The 24,300-nt window shown below is 42.3% G+C and overlaps 1 protein-coding gene across 6 annotated transcripts in view; it reads right to left on the minus strand.

Moving 5' to 3' along the window:
- The window catches only part of dop1a (DOP1 leucine zipper like protein A), a 214,119-nt gene that overhangs the window by 162,481 nt on the left and 27,338 nt on the right, over nt 1-24,300 (minus strand). For 5 of the 6 annotated variants that reach the window (XM_063056554.1, XM_063056552.1, XM_063056553.1 and 2 more), the window contains exons 2-5: nt 12,133-12,321; nt 7,154-7,335; nt 6,071-6,241; nt 2,867-3,056 (exon numbers count right to left, since the gene is read on the minus strand). In XM_063056554.1, the coding sequence (XP_062912624.1) occupies nt 2,867-3,056; nt 6,071-6,241; nt 7,154-7,335; nt 12,133-12,270 (681 nt within the window). In that variant the 5' untranslated portion in view covers nt 12,271-12,321. Of the gene's footprint in view, nt 1-2,866; nt 3,057-6,070; nt 6,242-7,153; nt 7,336-12,132; nt 12,322-13,288; nt 13,340-24,300 lie in introns of all 6 variants that reach the window. The other variant, XM_063056550.1, reaches the window with a different exon arrangement.

A 24,300-nucleotide genomic window follows, 5' to 3' on the forward strand; every position in this document is an offset into this window, starting at 1 on the left:
TCCTATAATAAGGCAGTCAGAACTGACAATATTCCAGGTGTGGTCTAACCAAAGTTTTATAGAGCTGCAACATCATCTTATTACTCTTGAGCTCAACCCCCCAACTAATGAAATCCAACACTTTTGCCTTCTTAAACCCTATCAACATGCATGGCAACTTCGAGGGATCAATGACATGAACACCAAGTTCTCTTTGTTCTTCCACACTGTCAAGAATCCTACTGTTAACCCGGTATTCTGCCTTCAAATTCAACCTTCCAAAGTGAATCACTTCACACCTGCCTGGGACTGGCACTCCCTTTGCCAGTTCTCATCCCAAACCTGCACCTTGTCAAATGTCCCACAGCAACCTACAACTCTCTACACTATCCACAACTCCAACAACCTCTGTGGCATCTGCAAACTTAGTAACCCCAATAAATATCAAAAAGAACAGGAGTTCCAGAACAGATCCCTGCAGAACACCACTGGTCACCAACCTCCAGGCAGAACACTCTCCATCTACTCCCACCCTCTGCCTTCTATTTGCAATCCGTTTCTGAATCCACACAGCCAGATTTCCCTGGATCCCATGCCTCCTGACTTTCTAATTCAGCCCACCATGGGGAACCTTAATCATCTTACTAAAATCCATATACCCGCATCTACTGCCCTATCTTCATCAATGTGCTTTGTCACCTCCTCAAAGAATTCAGTCAGGCTTGTGAGGCATGATGTGCCCCTCACAAAGCAATGCTGGCTATCCCTAATCAGACTGCTTTTCCAAATGCTTGTAAATCCTGTCTCCAATAACCTTCTCCAATAATTTGCTCACCACTGAAGTTACACTCACTGGACTATAAATCCCAGGATTATCCCTACTCCTTTTCTGAATAAAGGAATAACATTTGCCAGCCTCCAAAGATCTGGTATTATTTCTGAGGCCAGTGAAGATGCAAAGGTCATTGCCAAAGGCACAATATTCTCTTCCCTCGCTTCCCATAGTAACCTGGGTATATCCCATCCGGCCCTGGGAACTTATCAATCTTAATGTTTTTCAAAAGATCCAGCACATCCTCTTTCTCTATACTGACATTATCCAGCATATCAACCTGTCTTATGCTGTCCTCACAAACAGCAAGGTCCCTCTCACTGGTGTATACTGAAGCAAAGTATTCATTAAGGACCTCCCCTACCTCCTGGTTTCTCCACTATCACTGATCAGTCCTACCCTCACTCTAGTCATCCTTCTGTTCTTTACATATGTGCAGAATGCCTTGGAGTTTTCCTTAATCCTACTTGCCAAGGGTTTCTCATGCCCTCTTCTCGCTGTCCTAAGTCCATTCTTCAGCTCTTTTCTGGATACCTTATATTTCTCTAGAGCTCTACCTGATCCTTGCTTCTGAAGCCTTAAGTAAGCTTCTTTCTTCCTCTTATCTAGATGCTCCACATCTCTTGTCCCATCCATGGTTCCTTCACCCTACCATCTTTTCCCTGTCTTAATGGGACAAACCTATTCAGAATTCCCTAAACAACCTCCACATTTCTGCTGTGCATTTCCCAGAAATGACCTTCACATTTCTGCTGTGCATTTCCCAGAGTACAACGGTTCCCAATTTTTGTTGCCCAGTTCCTGTCTAATACCATCATAATTTTCCTTCCCTCAATTAAATACTTTCTCACAGTCTGACCCTATTCCTCCCCAAAGTCACAGTTAAGATCAGGGAGTTGGGGTCACTGTTGTCAAAATGCTCTCCCACCAAGCGATCCAACACCTGTCCCTGTTCATTACCTAGCACCAGATCTAGTATGGTGTCCTTTCTAGTCAGTCTATCTACATATTGTGTCAGGAATCCTTCCTGAGCACACCTAAAAAAAATTCTGCCTCATCCAAACCCTTTGCACGAAAGAGGTACCAATCAATATTAGGAAAGTTGAAGCCCCCCATGACAACAATCCTGTTATTTTTGCACCTTTCCAAAATCTGCCTCCAGATCTGTTCTAGAGTATCTCTGTTGCTTTGGGCGGTGGCAGGTAGTCTATAGTATACTCACAATAGTGATTGCTCCCTTCCTGTTTCTGATTTCCAGCATAGATCAGGCAACTCAAATCCATCCAACAAGCCTGGTGTTCAATGAACACTGTACCAGGACATGCTGGGAGCAACATCAGGCACACCAAAAAATGAGATAGCAAATGGGTGAAGCTACAATACAGGACCACATAACATCCGAAAAATGAGTGAAAACAAGAGAAACTGACTAAAGGGTGACCTTAGCATGGAAAACTCCAAGATGAAAAACTGTATCATTCATCATATTCCTTGATATACAGTATAATATTATGTATAGGCAAGATTCATCAAAACAAAACTATTTTAATTCACATTGGCCTTAATCACATAACATGGAAATCCATCCTGACAAATTAATAAGGATATCAAAGAGCAATATGAAGGGAATGGTAATCCACTAAAGTTTCACAGATGACACTCAAATGCTTGGGAAGACTTAATTATATGTGATTTAACCGAAATCACACAATATATTTGCCTTAACAACACACACAACATGCTGGAGGAACTCAGCAGGTCAGGCAGCATCTATGGTAATGAATATATAGTCAACATTTCGTGCCAAGACCCTTCTTCAGAACTCAAGAAGGGTCTTGGCCCAAAATATCGACTGCTTGTTCATTTCCGTAGATGTTGCCCAACCTGCTGAGATCCTCCAGCATTTTGTGTGTGTTGCTTTGGATTTCCAGTGTCTGCAGACTCACATATTTACATATTTGCCTTAACCTGAACAAAGCTTAAGACAGCTTTCAGCTTTAATTTACTTCAATAGGACTTGGAATTTTGTGAAAGATAACATAAAATTATTAGTACCATCAACTCAATGTCGCTACCAATGATATACAGTTGGTCCTCCATGGAAAGTTTCCGGTTCAGATGAGAAAGTACAAAGGTGATTCCAGGTAACCGCACAGCAGGACTGGTCAAAACACTCCCCCAAAGAGCACCGTAAAACGCAGACTGCTCCACCGCAGCTGCAACCTTCTCCAATAATGTGTTTGCCCTGCATACAAAGAAAAGTCATTCTTAATAATTATAACATACAAGGTATTAGCACTGCTTTAAGCAAATCCGTTCATATCAACAGCCCAACCTTTTATGCTTATCTACTTCTACGAACGTTTTTGACTGCATATCAGCCAGAATCAGCAATAGCCCCCTATAAATCTTTTCTTTTACATAAGAGGAGCCCTAACCTGCTCTTCCTTTCTTCTATGTCTTCAGCAAGCCATCACAACCTTTTGTACAAATATCAGGTCAAAGACATTCATTAAGGAGAGGCTGCAGCTCTCAAACAGAAATTAAAAGTCCTGATGAAGGGTCTCGGCCTGAAACGTCGACTGCACCTCTTCCTAGAGATGCTGCCTGGCCTGCTGCGTTCACCAGCAACTTTTATGTGTGTTGCTTAAAAAGTCTAAAAATATTTTTTAAAGTGCCGCGATAATCAATTTTAAATTTCACCCAAAACCCTGCTTTGAACTTCAGAGATAAGATTCAAGATTCACTTTTATTTACCACATACACATCAAAACATACAGTGAAATGCGTTACTTGCGTTAACAACCAAGGGTGTGCTGGGGGCAGTCTGCAAGTATCACCACACATTCTGGTGCCAACATAGCATGCCCACAATGCTCAGCAGAACAACACAAGCAACAAGTCAACAATGATAAAACAAGCCACGTCCCTTGCTCCCACCCATCCTTTAATCCCAAAGCAGTCCGTACTTTTTGGCTTCCGGCCTCCAGTGGACACATAGATATTGGACCTCCAACGACCCTGGCAAATTTGCAGAGATTCGCAGACTCAGTTCCGGCCACCTTCCAGACTTCTGATGCTTGGCATCGGCCACGAGACCCGCCCATCACCAAACACCAGGCCTCAAAATCCGGACCTGCCGATGGCCAGACTCTGAATACTGGGCCTCAAACTCTGACTCAGGAACCCACTGAGAACTTGCTGACCCGGCCAGGTCCGTGGATATCCCATGTCTGCGTCATTGCCCTTCGAACTGAGACCTATACCCCAGCCAGTCCACTAATTCCCCCACATCCCTTTCTCTAAAACCCTAATCTGACCTCTAACTCCCCTCTGTCCCCAAAACCATCCCAAAGAACCCAAAAAAATTAAAAAGCAACTGAAACTGGGCACGACCTCAATGGACGTCGCAACTTGGCGCCATCTTGAGCACAAGTCAAGAACAACTTACTAAGATTTTTCGCAGTGCATAGGGAGTGAATCAGATCAGGCTTATTATCTCTTATATCTATTATTCATTCATTCATTATTCTGTAGCCCTACAAGCTGCATTTAAATACTGTGTTCAGTTTTGGTCACCCTGCTATACAAAAGTTGTCGTTAACCTGGAAGAGAGCAGAGGAGATTTACAAGAATGCTGTAGAGTTGAGTGACTGAGATATGAAGAAAGATTGACGAGGCTGAGATGTTATTCATCTGAGTCTGGGAGGATGAGGGATGATATTATAGAGGTGTATAAAATCATGAGGGGCACAGATGAGATGAATGCACACAGTCCTTTTCCTAGGGTTGGACAATCATGAACTAGGGACACAGCTTTAGGGTGAGAGCAGGAAGATTTAGTAGGAACTCAAAAGGTGGAAGCAGTTGAGACAGGTACTTTAACAATGTTTAAAAGGTTACAGTTGAATGGATAAATTGATACAGGGATGTGGGCAAGCCGAAGTAGTTTTGACAGGAAAGTTAGTTGGCATGGACCATTGGAACCAAAAGGCCTGCTTCCATGTTGTTTGACTCTACAATGCACAAGTGCAGGTGCTACCAGTCGCTAATCACACCTCACTAGATATTGTTGTACTGCAGATCATGTGATGAAGGTATTCCCACAGGTTCCTGATAAAAATGTTCCACATTATCAGTCAGATATCAAAACAGTAAGTCTAGGTGGTATACAACTTTACCAGAGGTTGCAAAGCCACAAGGTTGTTTTCAATAGAACGCACATCTGATCTAATTCTTTAATGTCTAATGTCATTTCCAGCACACAAGTGTAAAATAGAATCTGGATCTGATGCTGTATAAAAAAAACGATACAACAAAGAACACAATGATTTTAAAAACTGTATAAATACATAAGATAGCTTACATATGTTCACAGATTGATTATACATCTGTAAAGTGACACAAGGTACAGGAGTGTCTGTACATAAGGTGGCTGACAAGAAATGATAAAGTAGTGGTGGTGGGGTTGATCAGCCTTACTGATTGGGGAAAGTAACTGTTTTTGAATCTTGTGGTCCTGGTGTGGAGGATTAACTAGCAATACTGTTTAGACCAAGATGATAGGAGTTATTAGATGGAGCTTAAATGATCTGATAACATTAAAGTTTATGGTACTTTAATATGCATGCTAAACTCTACTTGTCTTCTGGTGCTCAGATACAGTGTATAAACACCCATTCTTTTTATATACCAATGACTGATTGCTTTTCCTGCCTTTGCTAGTGATCAATCATTTTAATGCCTGGACTATTGGGTGGTCCTTCAAAACTGAGGCAAAATCTCCCCATAGTACATTTCTAGCTCTGAACTGGCAAATCAAATATAATTTGACATTGCTTAAGTTTTGTATCCGAACACCATTGATGGGAATGCAAAGAGATATGCCCTGAGGAGTTGATGGGCCAAATTGTGGTAGGCAGCTACAGTTTTATCCACACACAGGCCATTAGAAAATCTGTATTCGCACATAAAATCTGAAATACTTATTTGAGCACAGGGGCACAGCATTTCTCCCTCCCAACTGATGAGCAGATATCCATAGACACCTCAACAGTCCACCCCCCAGTGTGAATGGATGCACGATTTGTATAATCAGCACACAATTATTAAAACTAACCAGATGTTCAGCTTTTATGATATTAAATGAGGCAGAACGTGCCTGACGTAGGTCCCCCTCACCCCCCAATATCTTCTCCATTCTGCTCCCTAGAGGCTTCTTAGTCCTGTAAATGAAATATAGATGAAACAAATCCTCACCTGTCGTAGTACTCAGAGCCTTCTTCCAGGCCCGGTAATGTCCCAGTCAGCAGGCCCTGAAGCCCTGGCTTCAGAGTTTTGCCCAGAGGCAGGAAGTAGACTTCGTACAAGCTCAGAAGCACAGGTTTGACAGACATAGCCGCATTGCCAAGAAGAGGGAAAAGACCAGAACTGAGGAGAAAGTAAAATAGTTTCCAAATAAATCATTACCTGCTTTTCTCCTAAATGGCCTAACTCTGCAACTTTAGCTATGTTTTAGTTACTGCTTGGTTTCATCACCACAGCTAGAAAGGAGGGCTTGGATTACTTCCCTGTGCAGAGCATTACAACCAAGGGTCCAGTTGGTGCTGTAGATACACTAACCGGTGCAGGGATTCCTCACTGAACATCTAATTCTAGCAAATTACACAAAGCACATGGTATTGGTGGCATTCTCGTGCTGCACTCAGTAGGTGATGAATCAAGATTTCTGGTGCCTGGGCTTTTAACCCATCTATGCTGATCTCTGAACACCCATCCATACCAATCCCACCTTCCAGTACTTGCCCTGTAGGCTTCTAAATCTATGCAATTAACAATTCCGTGTAAAAAAAAACACTGCCCCACACAACTCCCTTGAACTTACCTCCCACCAACTAGCTTAAGTGCATGTCCTCTAACATTAGACATTTTGACCCTAGTGAAAAAGATACTATCTATCTGCTTAGTCTTCTTAAAAGCTGCCAGTGACCCCTCTTCAACCACTCTCCCAAGCAGTGTGAACTAGCTACTCAGCACTCTCTTAGTAAAAAAAAATAATCACTCTCATATCCCCACTGAATCTCTTCCCCATCACCCAAATGCCTTCCTGTTTTGACTACCACTTCTTTAATAGAAACAAGATCTTGAGGATACCTACAGAAGAACATCCACTGCTCATTAGGAAAACAGTGTTAGATATTGAACAAGCTCATTTGCAGCAATCTTTTAGTCAAATTACTTTTCAATACTTTGGACGTTACAGTGGCTTGTTGTCTGCCGCATACGGTTCTTGCTTTCAAACAGGCAACTCATTTAGTTAAAAACTATTTAACTTTTGCCCACCTGTACAAGAAAAGATCTTTGGCCAGCCTTTTGGAGCCAATGATCTTAAAAATAATCTCGTAGGTTTCCAGAGCTTTTCTGTGCACACCACTGGGCAGTGCTGGGTGAAGACACTGGGCCAGGCGCTTGCCAATTGTTAGCTTCTTTGGCACCACTTGGTACTTGGCGTTGTTCTGTAAAACCTGCACATAAATAAATCAGTGATCAGCCACTAGGTTCTCCATTCTGAGAAAACAATCCAGAGAGTTCAAAACTAGCACCATCTACAACTAAGCACAACTAGTATTGCATGAACATTGGCTTCTCTAACTTCCATTAATGATCCACCTCCTCTTCATACACCATCCGTTATTTATTATTAATATTTTCTCTCTCTCTCTCTCTCCCCCTCCCGCCCCCCTCCTTTTTCTCCCAGTCCCTCTCACTATACTCCTTGCCCATCCTCTGGGCTTCACCCCTCCCCCTTTCTTTCTTTCCCTTTTGCCAATCAACTGTCCAGCTCTTGGCTCCATCCCTCTCCCTCCTGACTTCTCCTATCATTTTGGATCTCCCCCTCCCCCTCCCACTTTCAAATCTCTTACTAGCTCTTCCTTCAGTTAGTCCTGATGAAGGGTCTCGGCCTGAAACGTCGACTGTATCTCTTCCTAGAGATGCTGCCTGGCCTGCTGCATTCCACCAGCATTTTTTCTGTGTGTTACAACTAGTGTTAATGTGACCTCAGCTTACTAGCCCTGTACACCTGCATTGGTGAAGAAACCATATTCTTCAAAAAATATCTGTGTAATTCTCTCTTGAATAAGTGGTTCTTTGAGGCATTTCCTAGCATGAGTTAAATTTATATTACAATAGCAGTGAGTCCTGGAATTCAATAGGAATACGCTTATTTTTCTTAAACGCCTGGAGGTTATAAGTTTTACTCACTGTAATTCCTTTAATACACCATGTAGAAATGTTCAGTGTGCTTAAAAATTAAACTAAAAGCTGTACACAGTGATCAGGACTGCATCTGAGCCCAAAGAATCCTTTGTTTGCTAATCAAGAGGTTCAGGGCTGATTAAAGGCCCATACTTCTATTTGGTACTTACCACATGAGTTTATGGAATAAAATGGCATAAAACCATCAGTCCATGATACATAGGAGCAGAATTAGACCACTTGGCCTATCAAGTATGCTCCACCATCCGATTATGCTGATGTAATCTCATTCTCCTGCCTTCTCCAAGTAACTTTGAAGGCTAATGGTTCTTGATTAATTAGTAAGGGCATCAACCTTACATACACCCAGTGACTTTGCCTCCACAGCCCTCTGTGGCAATAAATTCCACAGATTCACCACCCTCTGGCTAAAGAAAATCATGACAGAATACATTCCTCGGTGTGACAGAAATAAATGCAACCGGAAAGAGCAACATTTTCTGTAGATAATGCATTAATGTAGATGAAACTCAGCATTTTCAGTTGCACGAAATGTACAGGCAGAAAACCTCTTTGTCTACAAGCCTTTACATCCTGAACTTCACTGAGGACTCAAAAGGTAACCAGAGCTCTCTGAATCTTGCTACTCAAGTCACATCAGCACTTTAAGAAGGGACTGGGTCCATTACACATCAGCTGAAAGTAATCGTCGTATAATTCTGATATTGACTTGGGGGCAGCAGTGAAGCCAACGAGTGGTATTTATTTATTTCATTTTCCCAGAGGTCTTGTTGAATATTACAGGTGATATCTTTGTTTCTTAATACGAGGGGTGATTGATAAGTTTGTGGCCTAACGTAGAAGGAGTCAATTTTCGAAAACCTAGCACATTTACTTTTCAACATAGTCCCCTCCTACATTTACACACTTAGTCCAGCGGTCGTGGAGCATACGAATCTTGGACCTCCAGAAAGTGCCCACAGCAGGGTGAATGATAAATTCGTGGCCTAAGGTAGAAGGAGATGAGTTATACAGCTCTCGTTACATGCACGTGCAGTTCAACTCTTCGAGTGAAAATGCAGAAAGTTTGAAGTTTCTCCTCATGTCCTTCTACTTTAGGCCACGAACTTATCAATCACCTCTGCTGTGAACCACTTTGTGGAGGTCCAAGACGCCGACTTCTACAAAGAAGGGATCCGTATGCTCCATGACCGCTGGACTAAGTGTGTAAGTGTAGGAAAAATAAATGTGCTAGGTTTTCTAAAATTGACTCCTTCTACCTTAGACCACGAACTTATCAATCACCCCTCGTAAGTTTCTTTAAGATTGCAATGCAGAAATTTTAGTGTTAAGTGGTGTAGCCTTATACATTAAGTTGTTAATAGCTTTCTGAATAGAGAACAATCAGCAATAGCTGTAGATCATTTAATAGCTGTTTCACCTCTCAGTTATCAGGGTACGGATTGACTAGGCTAAAACTAAGGTGCAATATCAAAGTATTGCATTGCTGAAGGTCAGATGAGACACAGTCATAGAGTTATAGGACATGGAAGCAGATCTTTCATCCATGCCAACCAAATGCCTTTCTAAACCAGTTCCATTTACCTCATACTGTCTAACCTCTCCTATCCAAGTACCTGACCAAATATCCAAAGTTAAATTGCGATCTGTCTGTTCCCAGGTGTGGCACTATTTTGAAAAAGAGGTGAGGCCAATATTTGTCTTTCAATTTACTTTCCTGAGACAGATAACTGGTCATTATTAGACTGCAGTCTGTGGGAACTTACTGTACCCAAACTGGCTGTGACATTTCTCATATTACAAAAGCGCCTAAGTTTTAAAGATGCTACATTGCCTATAGCTTGGCACCATCAAACAGATTGTGGAAGATCAAATATAAATGCAGGTCTTTTCCCTTTCATCACCTGTCACTCACCAAACCATTTAATGAAAGTCAAAGATACTATAGAGTTGCATCTTGATGCCCAGGTTTGCCATCAAAATATTGAGTGGAAAAACGTAACATTTTTAAATAAGTTCCAGTTTTGAAATTCAACAGTAAATACTTCTGAAAATACAGTTCCTTAAAGAAAATCCCATTGCGGTACAATGGTACCAATGTAACACTAATTGAACCAGAAGGATAATATCCTCTACTCTTCTTTCTTGTAGCACCACCTGAGAAAACAGATAGTGTCTTCATTCAACAAATCTTCTGAAAGTGAGTGAAGCACCGTCTTGCTTCTGTACTGGATTGTCAGCCTGTATCTAGTGGTGTTCCACAGCGATCCATACTGGGACCTCTGCTGTACGTGACGTACTATACATAAATGACTTGGGTGTAAATATGGATGGGCGAGTTAGTAACTCACAGAAGATACAAGGTGTGGTGTTGTCGATAGTGGAGAAGATTGAAGAGGATCTAGTGCTTTCCCAGCATATATGATGAACTAACTCTGCTCAGGCTTCAAGCAGGGTACAGGTAACATAATAATCAACATTTCGATAACGAACTCTGTCATCTTCTTCAGGGATGGTGGACTAACCAATCAGGAAGGACGGAATACAGGGGTATAAATATCGCCAGACTAGACATGTCCTGGCATCATCCTTGCAGAAGATGGCAGAGTTTGTCATCAAAATATTGTTTATAATCGATACCTGTTCCCGGCTTGAAGTCCAAGAAGAGTTTATTAGTACAGAAGATTGCTACAAGATACAGCTGGATACACAGTAGATGTAGATGTGGGCAAAGAAATGGCAGATAGAGCTTAATCCTGGCAAGTGTGACTTGTTGCACTTTGGGAGATTAAATGGAACAGGAAAGTACACAGTCCTGCCATTAACTTTCAGTCCAGATGCAGGATTTCCAACTGGAACATCAACAATTCCTTTCCTCACACAGATGCTGCTCAACCCACTGAGTTCCTCCAGCATCTGCTGTCCTGTGTCTCCTTAACAGCATTATGAACAGAGGGATCCTGGGGGGGCAGGTGGGGTTCAAGTTCTTGGCTACTGGAACATGGCCACACAAGCTGACAGGGTTTTAAAGGAGGTGTGTGGTGTGCTTGCCTTTATTAGTCAAGGCATTGAGTTCAAGAGTCAGGAAGTTATGTTGCAGGTTGTTAAACTCCGGTTAAAATGCACCTGGAGTATTGCATTCCATTCTAGTCTCCTCATTATAGGCAAGACATGGAGGCTTTGGAGAGGGTACAGAAGAGGATAACCAGGATGCTGCTTTAATTAGAGGGCAAGAAGAAGTTAAACTAACATGGGCTGTTTTCTCTGGAACAGTGGAGGCCGAGGGCAAGAAGAAGTCGAACTAACATGGGCTGTTTTCTCTGGAACGGCGGAGGCCAAGGGAGACCTGATAGATCAGGTGGTATCTTTTTCCTGAGGTTGAAATGTCTAATACCAGAGGGCATGAATTTAAGGTGAGCGGGGCAAGTTCAAAGGAGGTGTGCAAATTTTCTTTCACCGGAGAGTGGTGGGTACCTGGAATCCAATACTGGGGAGGTGGTGGAAGCAGACACAATAGAGGCTCTCAAATGAATATGCAGAGAATGGAGGGATATGGAGCACATGCAGGCTGAAGGAACTAGATGGCATTATCTTAACTAGTTCAGCTCAACATCTTGGGCCAAAGGGCCTGTTCTATGTTCTTTCTATGGATTAGGACCCTGTTCAATAATTTCCCAAGACAAACCACAACTTTGTAAAATATGAAGCATGCTAATCCTCCCAGATGAACTCAATTGTTATACTTTCACTGTTTAACTACCAGCTCCTGGATAGAGAACAGATCTACAGAAAACAGAGCTGTGAAACAAACACATGATTTGACCAAATCTCTTATTAAAATGCTGATGCAACATAAGTAGCTGAATTCAGAAAGCATTTCCATAAATAAAAATATTGAAGAACATGAAACACAAATGACTCACAGTTCCAGATTACATAACATATCAGGTTTAATATGTGGTAGAAATATCCAGAACATTCTATGTCTAGATGATTCAATGTACATCTGAATCGATTTTCAAACTTTCAGTTCTTGCACTTACCTTGTTAAGTTTACCCAGAGAAGATATTAGATCTGCCCATTCACTGGAATACTCAAAGCTTTTCAATGCTTTATCCACTGCTGCTACATAGTTTCTGTATTTAGAGTCGCCCAATAGCTCCAGTTCCTCCGTGTTCATCCTTAACTATACACCTGATGTCCCGCTCCAAACTCATCAACGATCATTTACCTGGAATATTTAGGGTTTTGAATTCTCAAATAACAAATAAAAGGAGAATTGTATTTTCTCAAATACAGCAAGAAAACTTATTTTAATACAACATGATGTAATTGCATGTTTCGTGCATGGTAGGCAATTCCAGTCTGGGCACAACAATACAAATAGTTCTCTAGAGGCTTGTGTTCTTACATAAATCATTTCAAGTCGCTCTTGAATTGAATTTTTAAAAATCAAAATTTTCAGACTTCATATCATTGGCATTGTATACACCTTCCATTAAATCTAAAGGACTAAAAGTTACGTAACCCTTCTTAATCCTTTCCTTCACCTCAGATACCCATCATGTCTTCCTGGTGCCTCTCCTCCTTCTCTTTCTCCCATGGTTTATTCTCCTCTATCAGATTCCTTCTTCTTCAGCTCTTCACCTCTTCCACTATCACCCGCCAGCTTCTCACTTCACCTCCACTCCCCCACGCACCAACCTTTCCCTTCACCTGCCCTCACCTATCACCTGCCAGCTTGAACTTTTGCTTCCCCCTCCCCCACCTTCCTATTCTGGCTTCTTTCCCCCTGACGAATGGTTTCGGTCCAAAGCATTGACTGTTTAGTCCTCTCCATTGATGCTGCTTGACCTGCTGAGTTCCTCCAGCATTTGTGTGTGTTCCTGTAACATGGCCTCGAAAAGAAATATTTAAATTCTCGCAACTCTGTCTTATAAAATCAAATGGAGATTGTGAGATGGTTCAAGCAGATAATCAGATGGAATGGCTGGACAACCGATTGGGGCAGACTAGGCAGGCAAATGACAAAAGTAAACATTAAGCTTTAAATATTATGATTTTATATAGTATCATTTACAAATTTAGACATCCCAAAGCACTTTAAAGCCAAAAAAAATTAAGTTTTAGTGTCATCACTTTAGAATTGAAGTACATAAGTAACAACTCTCACAAACAAGGAATAGCTTGAAACTTACAACTGATGCACTACCCTATAAGTGAAAAGTATTCAACAGGTCAGGCAGCATCTGTGGAGAGAGAAACAAGAGTTAAGGTTTCGGGCCAATGCCCTTTCGACGAAATACATCCCCTTTCTCTACAGCATGCTACAGACACTAGGATCAATCAGAACAACTGGGATTGTTTTCTTTGAAGATAAGAATGAATATACAAAATCATGAGGAGATTGGACATGGGGATGATTCCCAAGAGTTATGCAGCAAGCAAACAGGTCCTTTGGGCTAACTTGTCCATGCCGACCAATGTACCAAGCTATGCAAATCTCATTTTACCAGTGTTGGGCCCATTTCCCGCGAAACCTTCCATATCCATGTACCTATCCAAATCTCTTCCAAACATTGTAATTGCATCTCCCTCTCCCACTTAATCTGGCAGCTCATTTCATAAACCCACTACCCTCTGTTTGAAAACCTTGCCCCTCAGACACTTTTTAAACCTTTCCCCTCTCATCTTAAACCAGGGGTTCCCAACAGACCCCTATCATTAACCGAGAGGTCCATGGACCCCAAGTTGGGAACCCCTGCCTTAAACACATGCTGTCTAATTTTTAAACACCTGCATACCATGAGAACCAAACCCTGACTATCTTCCCTATCTATACCAAACATAATGTTATACGTCACTCTCATGTCACCTTGCAGCCTCCTTCACTCTAAGGAAAACAGTCCCAACCTATCCAACCTCTCCTGATTACTCAAGATCTGTGTGAATCTTTTCTGCACCCTTTGAATGGGTGACACAGAAAACTAACACACAAGATGCTGCCTTCTGATTTCCAGGAATGAATTCTTACACTATCTAGTCAATCTTGGTCACCAGAGTCACAAACAATCTGCTGAAGGAGTTGAGCAGGTTGAGCTGCATCTGTGGGAGGGCAGGAACTGTTGATGTTTTGGGTCACAAACCCTGCATCAGGATATGTAGTTCTAGTCTCCATGGTCACCAGAGAATGCAACTGGCAACTGAGGCCATCTAAGCCTCTGCTGTAATCTGAAACTCCACATAAAATGCTATTGGATTAGAAGCAACTTAAAGAGGCTCACCCAGAATCAGAAACTGACACCAAGCCCAACCGCTAGCTCGAATGGAATGCAGAAGTGAAAAAGAAGAAGTGCTTAAAACCAAAAGGTACAACAACTGAACTGTAGTGAAACACTGTCAGGACAGGAATGTTGGAGGGTATGCACTTTGGTAGAGGGATCAAGGACTAGAGATCACAAGTATACAATGAAAGGGGAATTGACAGTGACATGAAGAAAACTATTTTTTGAAATCTGGATTGCACTACCCGAAGATGTAGATGGTGGAGGCAAGTTCCACTGTCTCCTTTAAGAAAAAAAGTACAAAGCAAATTTTATTATCAGAGTATATACATGTCACCATATACAACCCTGAGGTTCTTTTTCCTGCGGGCATACTCAGCAGATCTATAGAATAGTAACTGTAAACAGGATCAATGAAAGGCCAACCAGAGTGCAGAAGAGAACAAACTGTGCAAATCCAAATACAAATAAATAGCAATAAATAACAAGAACATGAATTAACAAGATAACAAAGTAACACCATTGGTTGCGGGAACATCTCAATGGATGGGCAGCTGAGTGTAATTATCCACTATTGTTCAGGGGTTTGATAGATAAACACATGTTGGGGAAAAATTATTAAGATGACAGGTAAAGGGCCAGAGCATGGAATGAGAGTTGTGGTAAAGGTTTTCCATCCACGTTAGTGTTAGGAGTGCTGCCTGATGACTGCAATGTTCAGTTCGACTTACCATTCCTGAGCTGTGAATATTGTGTGTGTGATGCAGTCTGTGCCACAATGCAGCAAAATCTGGATAATGTTCAGGCATGAGCTAACTGAGCAAGGGAAAGGCTCACCACCTGTTCTTGACATTCACTAGTATTACCAATGCTTGAAGACAGTACTCCCATGTTTTCATATGTGCCTAGTTCAGTTAGTTTTTCTGGTCGATAATAATGACACATATGTAGCGTGGTTCTCAGAGAAAGGTAGCATCACAGAGGATAACAGCACAAAATAGGCCTTTCAGCCTATCTAGTCTATGCCAAAGTGTAATTTTGCCTCATCCCATCGACCCAACAAAGCACCCCAAACCCCAGACCATGAACTTATCCAAACCACTTAAATGTGCATCCACCAGTTCCAATGACAGCTCATTCCACACTCGACTACCCTCTGAGTGAAAAAGGTCTATATCAGATTCCCCTTAAATATTTCACCTTTCACACTTAACATGACCTCTAGTTGTAGTTTAACCCAACCTTACTGAAAAAAACCCTGTATTTACTCCATCTATAACCCTCGTAATTTTGTGTACCTCTATCAAATCTGCCTTCGTTCTCTAAAATTCCAGGGAATAAAGCTCTAATGTATTCAAAATTTCCCTACAGTCAGGTCCTCAAGACCCGGCAACATCCTTGTAATTTTTTTCTGCACTCTTTCATTCTTATTGATATCTATCTTGTGCATATGTGACCAGAACTGCACACAATACTCCAAATTTGGTCTCACCAACATCTTATACAACTTGGACATAACAACCCAACTCCTGTACTCAATATGTTAATTTATGAAGACCAATGGGCCAAAAGCTCTATCTTACAACCTTATCTACCTGTGACACCAACCTCAAAGAATTATGGATCTGGGAATGCTATACTGCATTCTTCAATGCTGTACTGTTCACAATGCAAGTCCTACCCTAGTTTGTCCTCCCAAAATGCAACACCTCACACTTCACTGCACTAAATTCCATCCATCATTTTTCAACCTATTTTACCAGTTGCTCCAGATCTCATTGTATGCTTTGATAGCCTTCCTTGATGCCCATTACACACCCAATCCAGTTAACCACATTATCATCCACATTGACATAGATGACAAACAACAACGGACAACACTGGCACACCACTAGTCACAGGCTTCCAGTCAGAGAAGCAGCCATTTACAACCCCTGTCTGGTTTCTCCCTCAATGCCAAGCGACTGAACCTTCTTGACCAACTTCCCATGCAGGATCTCATCAAAGGCCTTGTGGACAACGTCCACTGCCTTTTCTTCATCAACATTCTGGTAACCTCCTTAAAAAAATCTATAAAATTAGTTATGCATGACCTACCACGCACAAAGCCATGTAGGTTTTGGATATACTTGCAAAACTGACCTCCTAATTCTTCAAGGTCTTTCTATGATTTCCAAAAGAACAGCCAGTATGGTGATGATGCATATCTAATGAGTGGTAATCTAACAAACATTCAGTAAAAATTAGTCCACTGCTTTGGCATCGTGTCTGCCATGCAGTAGATTTAAATGTACAGATGATGTGTACTCCAATGCATGTATTAGAGGAAGAGATAAGCTGTACTGCAGCAACTCACCAAAACTTCCACGGCACCACTTCTCCAACTAGCATCAGAATCAGGTTTAATATCACTGGCATATGTCGTGCAAATTGTTGTTTTGCTGCAGCATACAATGCAATACACAATAATTTTTAAAAACTACAAATTACAATATATATTGTGCTTTGAAGATCTATCACTTTGATTTGGAAGCATTATCAATCCTTCATCATCTCTGAACTTCATTTCCAAAAGGAGTACAGCTATTCACATAAGATAACTTACTACCACCTTCTCAAGGTCAATTATATTAGCAAATAAATACTGGCCTTGTCAATGCTGTCCACATAGCATGAATAGGTAAAGAAAACATGCATTTTCTTTACAATTTCAGCTCGTAGTGGACTTAATCTACCAGAGAACAAATGATAAACTGATATGACAGAATTAAGCAGATCAAAGCAAATAAGAGTGTATTAATAGAACATTATGCAAGGTTCATTTGGCTTCTGTACTGTCAAATTGAATTAATACTCACTTCTTCCACTGATCATTATTAAAGAAATGTGTCATCCTTAACTCTATGCCTTCTAGAAATCAGGTCATCTTTTACTCGTATAGCTATTCACAGTAACAGAAATTTTGACCAGGAGTGCCCAAACTTTTGCATGCCACTGTTTATTTCACCATATAATACCTTCAGAATTATTTTCTTGCAGGCATTTACATAAAAAAAAGAAATACAATAGAATTTATGAAAAAATATACATAACAAAAACTGGCAAACACCCAATGTGCAAAAGGGGGCAAATCATGCAAATAATACATTTTAAAAATAAATAAATAATACTGAGAGAACAAGTTGTGAACTCCATGAAAGTGAGTCTATAGGTTGTGGAATCAATTCAGTGTTGTGGTGAGTGAAGATATCCACACTGGTTCAGAAGCCTGATGGGTGAAGGGTGATAACTGTTCCTGAACCTAGTAGTGTGGGAGCTAAGAATCCTGCACCTCCTGCCTATTGATAATAAGTAGCAAGAGGAGAACATGGGCTGGATGATGGGGTCCTTGTTGATGGATGCTACTTTCTTGCGGCAGTGCTCCATGTACATGTGCTCAGTGATGGGGGAGGGTTTTCCCTGTGATAGACTGGGCTGTGTCCACCACTTTTTGAAGGCTTTTTCTCTATCTGTGCATTGGTGTTTCCATACCAGACCACGATGCAGCCAGCCAGAATACTCTCCACCATGCATCAGTAGAAGTTTGTCAAAGTTTTAGATGACAAACCAAATCTATTCAAAGTTCTTTTAAAAAGTAGGGGCACAATAATACCTTCTTTGTGATGGCACTTAAAATCAGTGGCCACTTTATAAGGTAACCAGTACATCTGCTCGCTAATGCAAATATCTAATCAGCCTATCATATGCAGTAACTCAATGCATAAAAGTATGTACAGTTGCAAGAAAAAGTTTGAGACCCTTTGCAGTTACCTGGTTTTATGTATTAATTACTCATAAAATGTGGTCTGATCTTCATCTAAGTCACAATAATAGACAAACACAATCTGCCTAAACTAATCACACACAATTATACTTTCCAAGTCTTTATTGAACACATTGTTTAATCATTCACAGCCCAGGCTGGAAAATGTATGTGAAATCTTGTATTTAATAACTGGTAGAATTTCCTTTAGGGCTGGCCTGTGGTGTAGTGGCATCAGTACTGGACTTTAAGACAGATATTCCGGAGTTCGAATCCAGCCAGGCCCCAACCCAAGCAGCTGCAGTATCTGCATGGAAGAAGGGCCTGGCAATCCACTTCCACATCTTATCATGAAAACCCAATGGGCAACTACACTATCCACAGGGTCAATAATGACTCAATGGAACTCAACAAGAACCTCCTTTAGCAGCAATAACCTCCACCAAATGTTTCCAGCCTTTTCCAACTGCACACATCTCCACATTTTATCCTTCTGAGGTCCTCTGAAAGTTGTTTTGATTAAGATGTGGTGCACATAAACAGATCTTTCTTGAGAAGAGCAGCTCTGTCAGTAACCTGACTTTGTGTGTTTATTTGATAGGGTAGGGTATCTCTACAACCCACATCTCCAATCTCATCTCATTGATTGGAACATCTGACTCCAAATAGCTTTTGTAGAAGGCATTAACCCAGAGGTTCACATACTTTTTTTTAACCCAGACTGTGTTTGTTTAAATGGTGTACTCAGCATTAATGAGAAGAAGTACAATTGTTTGAGTGTTTTGCGGGATGGTTTGAGTATCTCAAAAATTGACGATCTCCTGGGATTTTACGAGCACAACAGTCTCTAGAATTTACAGTGAATGGTGCAAAGAACAAAACAAAAATCAATGAGCAGCAGTACTGTGGGTGAAACCACCTTGTCAATGAGAGAGGTCTGAAGAGAATGGCCAGACTGTTTCAAGCTGACAGGAAGGCGACAATAACTCCAATAAACATGCTTTACAACAATCGTGCGCAGAAGAGCGTTTCTGAATTAAATTGAATTTATTTAAATCTTACATCCGTCCCACAACATGAAGGAGTAAAAAGCTTTGTGTTATGATTGTCGCAATGTTCAGACATGTGAATTTATAAGTCTAATGGCTTGTAGAAAGAAGTTGTCCCATAGCCTGTTGGTCCTGGCTTTAATGCTGCGGTACTGTTTACCAGACGGAAGCAGCTGAAACAGTTTATGGTTGAGGTGACTGGTGTCCCCGATGATCTTCCAGGCCTTCTTTACATACCTGCTGCTATAAATGTCCTCAGTGAAGGGATGTTCACATCCACAGATGCACTGGGCTGTCCATACCACTCTCTGCAGTGCCCAGCGATCAAGGTTGGTGCAGTTCCCATTCCAGGCAGTGATACAGCCAGTCATTATGCTCTCAATGGTGCCCCTGTAGAAGGTCTTGAGGATTTGGGGGCCCATGCCAAACTTCTGCACTCACCTGAGGTGAAAGAGACACTGTTGTGCTTTTTTTTTGCCACACATCCAGTGTCTACAGTCCAGGTGAGATCTTTGATGATGTGTATACTGAGGAACTTGAAACTACTCATCCTCTCAGCTGCAGACCCATTGATGTTGATCGGAGTGAGTCTGTCTCCGTTCCTCCTGTAATCCACAATGAGCACATCGGTTTTTTGGAATTTGAGGGAGAAATTGTTACCTTGGCACCACTGTGACAGGGTGTTAACCTCTCCTCTGTAGGCTGTCTCATCACTGCTAAAAATAAGGCTGATCAATGTTGTGTCATCTGCAAATTTGATCAGCAGATTGGAGCTGTGTGTGGCAGTACAGCCGTGGGTGTAAAGGGAGTAGAGGATGGGACTCAGAACACAACCCTGGGACACCTGTGTTGAGGGTCAGAGGGGCAGAAATGAGGGAACCCATCCTTACCATTTGTTGGCAATCCGATAGGAAGTCTAGGATGCACAACACATCAAGATGGTGCCAATGCTCCCTCAGTTGACATCTTCCAGACAACTCACAAAAATGACTACTTTTACTTCTTTTACATCTATTTTTCACCTTAAATGTGTTTTTGGGATCGTTAGAGCCTGTGATTTACAGTTTGGAGATCGTTTGAGTGTTCCAGCACTTTACTGTCTCTGAGAAGATTCCAGGAAGAGAGAACATACTTGGATGGCCTTGAGGCGAAGAAACTTCGAGACAGGCCACAAGCCGATGTTTGACTCCATTTTGCTGGTTAAAGTGTCCATTAATCGCTGATTAAAGCATCAAAGAGAATGCGGAAGACGAGCAAGAGTTCAGCGGCAACTGCCTTCCTTTAATCACTGCTGGAGAAGGAGACTGGCCTGTCGTTGTGTGGCTCGCTGTGGCAGGCCTCCTCTCTGCCTCATGTGGTGTCCCTCACTTTCGATTAATGTCGGTGATGTCAGAAGGTGATATTGCAGATCTGTGTTTATGGACTGTGGACTTTTTCAGACTTACGGTTTTTATATTCCACGTTTTATATTGCCTGTTCCTTTTCCGCTTTGTTGTGCGAGGAGAGACTGTTTGGGGATTGATGTTCTGTTAGTTTTTTTTATGCAGGGGAGGGGTTGGTGTTCCTGCTACATTTTGTGTGGGGGCGGGGTGTTGGGGGGGGTGACGTAGATGATCAGGATGCCATTCTCTTTTGTGCAAGGATGGATTGATGTTTATCTCTGAATGACTTCCATGTTCTTTCTTTGTTTTCTGGAGAAGACAAATTTCAACTTATATATGGATATCTACTTTGAAAATAAATGAACCTTTGAATCCTTGAAATGGATGGGCTGCAGTAGCAGAAGACCATGGACGTGCACTCAGGACCACTTTGTTCCGTACCTCCTCAGTACACACCAGTCCAAGGACAGATCCTCTGAAATGCTAACGCCAAGGAAGTTAAAATTGCTGACCCTCACCACATCGATCCCCTAATGAGAACTGGCTTCTTCCTCCTGTAGTCATAATCAACTCTTGGTTTGCTGACAATTGATAAGAGGTGGTTGTTATGACACCATTCAACCAGATTTTCAATCTCCCTCCTGTATGCTGCTTTATCACCATCTTGGATTTGGCCAACAACAGTGATGCCATCAGCAAACTTAAATATGGCATTGGAGTTGTACACAATCATAGGTATAAAGCAAGTAGAGCAAGAGGCTAAGCACATAGCCTCATAGTGAACCTGTGCTGATGGTAATTGTGGAGGAACTGTCACTTTTAATCTGTACTGATTGGGGTCTGCTGGTGATGAAACAGAGGATCCAGTTGCACAGAAAGAAGTCGAGGCCTAGATCTTTTTTTTTGGCATGTGTCTGCGTGCGTGCGCGTCTGTGCACTTGCGTCTTCGTGTCCGTGCGTGCGTCCATGATGATGTCTTTTTCATGGCTTTTTACAAGGCGCTGAGCGAGAGAGAGACTGTGTTGTGCTCACACAGACATTTTCGCAGTATTTTCCCTTTTTTTATTTTACGAGGTTGAGTTGCGATCTCAACACTCAAGCCGGCATGAATGGAAAGCGTACTTGGGGGCGGACCCAACTAGTTTCGAGCCCGGGAACCTCCGCTCCCGGGTCCAGAGCCGACGTCATTGCACCACCAGCCGGCCCAAGAGAGGCCTAGGTCTTTAATTTATTGATTAATTTTGAGAGGATGATAGTGTAGAATGCTGAGCTGTAGTCAATGAAAAGCATCCTACAGTATGCATCGTCACTGTCCAGATGTTCCAGAGCTCAATACAGAGCCAATGAAATGGCATTCGGTGTTGGCCTGTTGTGATAGTGGGCAAATCAGAGCAGATCCAGGTCACTCCTCAGTTAGGAATTGATATGCTTCATAACAGCCTCTAAAAGCACCTCATCACAGTGGATGTAAGTGTTACTGGACAATAATCATTGATGTAGATCACCACATTCTTCCTGGATGTAGGTATGACTGAACCCTGCTTGAAGCAGTTGGGTACCTCAGACTGCCAAAGCAAGAGGTTGGTCTCAGTAAACACTCCAGCGAATTGATTACCACAGGTCTTCAGTACTCAGCCAGGTACACCATCTGGGACAGATGCTTTATGTAGGTTCACCTTCCTGAAGGATGCTCTCACGTCAGCCTCAGAGACTGAAGGGTCATTGGGGGCTCTGGGGGTTCATGAAAGGGCCTCAATGTTTTGTCAGTCAAAGTGAGCATAAATGACATTGAAGCAACATACATCAAAGTTGCTGGTGAACGCAGCAGGCCAGGCAGCATCTATAGGAAGAGGCGCAGTCGACGTTTCAGGCCGAGATCCTTCGTCAGGACTAACTGAAGGAAGAGTGAGTAAGGGATTTGAAAGCTGGAGGGGGAGGGGGAGATGCAAAATGATAGGAGAAGACAGGAGGGGGAGGGATGGAGCCGAGAGCTGGACAGGTGATAGGCAGAAGGGGATACGAGAGGATCATGGGACAGGAGGTCCGGGAAGAAAGACGGGGGGGGCGGGTTGACCCAGAGGATGGGCAAGAGGTATATTCAGAGGGACAGAGGGAGAAAAAGGAGAGTGAGAGAAAGAATGTGTGCATAAAAAAGAGTAACAGATGGGGTACGAGGGGGAGGTGGGGCCTAGCGGAAGTTAGAGAAGTCAATGTTCATGCCATCAGGTTGGAGGCTACCCAGACGGAATATAAGGTGTTGTTCCTCCAACCTGAGTGTGGCTTCATCTTTACAGTAGAGGAGGCCGTGGATAGACATGTCAGAATGGGAATGGGATGTGGAATTAAAATGTGTGGCCACTGGGAGATCCTGCTTTCTCTGGCGGACAGAGCGTAGATGTTCAGCAAAGCGGTCTCCCAGTCTGCGTCGGGTCTCACCAATATATAAAAGGCCACATCGGGAGCACCGGACGCAGTATATCACCCCAGTCGACTCACAGGTGAAGTGATGCCTCACCTGGAAGGACTGTTTGGGCATTGAGCTCATCTGGGAGTGAAACCTTGTCACATATGTTGCCTGGTTTTGTTTTGTGGGAGGTGGTGGCATTCAAGCCCTGCCACAGATGTCGAGCATTCTTCTGTGATTCCAGTTTGGTCCAGAATTGCCACTTCACATGGGTATTGGCTTTCCAGTGTCACACTCAGACCTCCTATACTTTCCTGGATCACCAGTTCTGAACACTGTTCATCTAGCCCCCAGCAGTTTCTGGATCTCCTGGTTCATGAAAGGCTTCTGGTTGGGGAAGACTCTGTATGATGTTGTGGGTACACACTTGTCCACAAGTGACTTTCTAAAGTTTGTGACAACCATGACATATTCATTCAGGTTCTCCGATGAGTCCTTGAACACAGACAGGGTAATGGCAAGATTCTTGATTTTGTGGGTACTCAGTCATTTACAAGAGTCTTTATAAAGTCCATGGCAACTGTGGCACATTCATTTAGGCCTAATGGTCCAGTCCACTGACTCAAAGCAATCGCATAGCTACTCCACGGCCTTGCATGACCTCCTTGTTGTCCTTACCTCTGGTGCCTTGCTCCTTAGCCTCCGCCTGGATGCAGGAAGGAGAAGAACAGCCAGATGGTCAGATTTCTTAAAATGAGGATGAGGGATTTACAGTAGGCAGTAGTGTAGCAGTGTGGAATGTGCACGTTCCCTCTCTCACCACATGGGTTTTCCTCCAGGTTCTCCAGCTTACTCCCACATGCCACAGTGGTACCAGGAGTTAACTAGCCACTGTAAATCAGTCCATAGGTCGTGGGAACATTTCAATGATAGGACAAGGGAATGGTCCCATAGCCTATGGACTCACTTTCATTAACTCTTCAACTCATGTTCTCCATTCTTATTGCTTATTTTTTTCCCTTTCTTTTCGTGTTTGCACAATCTTTTGTACACCGGTTGAACACCCAAGTTGATGCGGTCTTTCATGGATTCCGATATGGTTATTAATCTATTGTGAATTTATTGAGTATGCCTGCAAGAAAATGAATGTCAGGGTTGTACATGATGTATGTACTTAGATATACGTACTTTGATAATAAATTTACTTTGAATTTTATGTATGCCTGCAAGAAAATGAATCTCAGGGTTGTATATGGAACAGTTATGAACTTCCATAATAAATTTACTTT

This window comes from Mobula hypostoma, chromosome 8 (assembly GCF_963921235.1).
Source record: "Mobula hypostoma chromosome 8, sMobHyp1.1, whole genome shotgun sequence".
In the NCBI taxonomy this organism is placed as follows: domain Eukaryota; kingdom Metazoa; phylum Chordata; class Chondrichthyes; order Myliobatiformes; family Myliobatidae; genus Mobula; species Mobula hypostoma.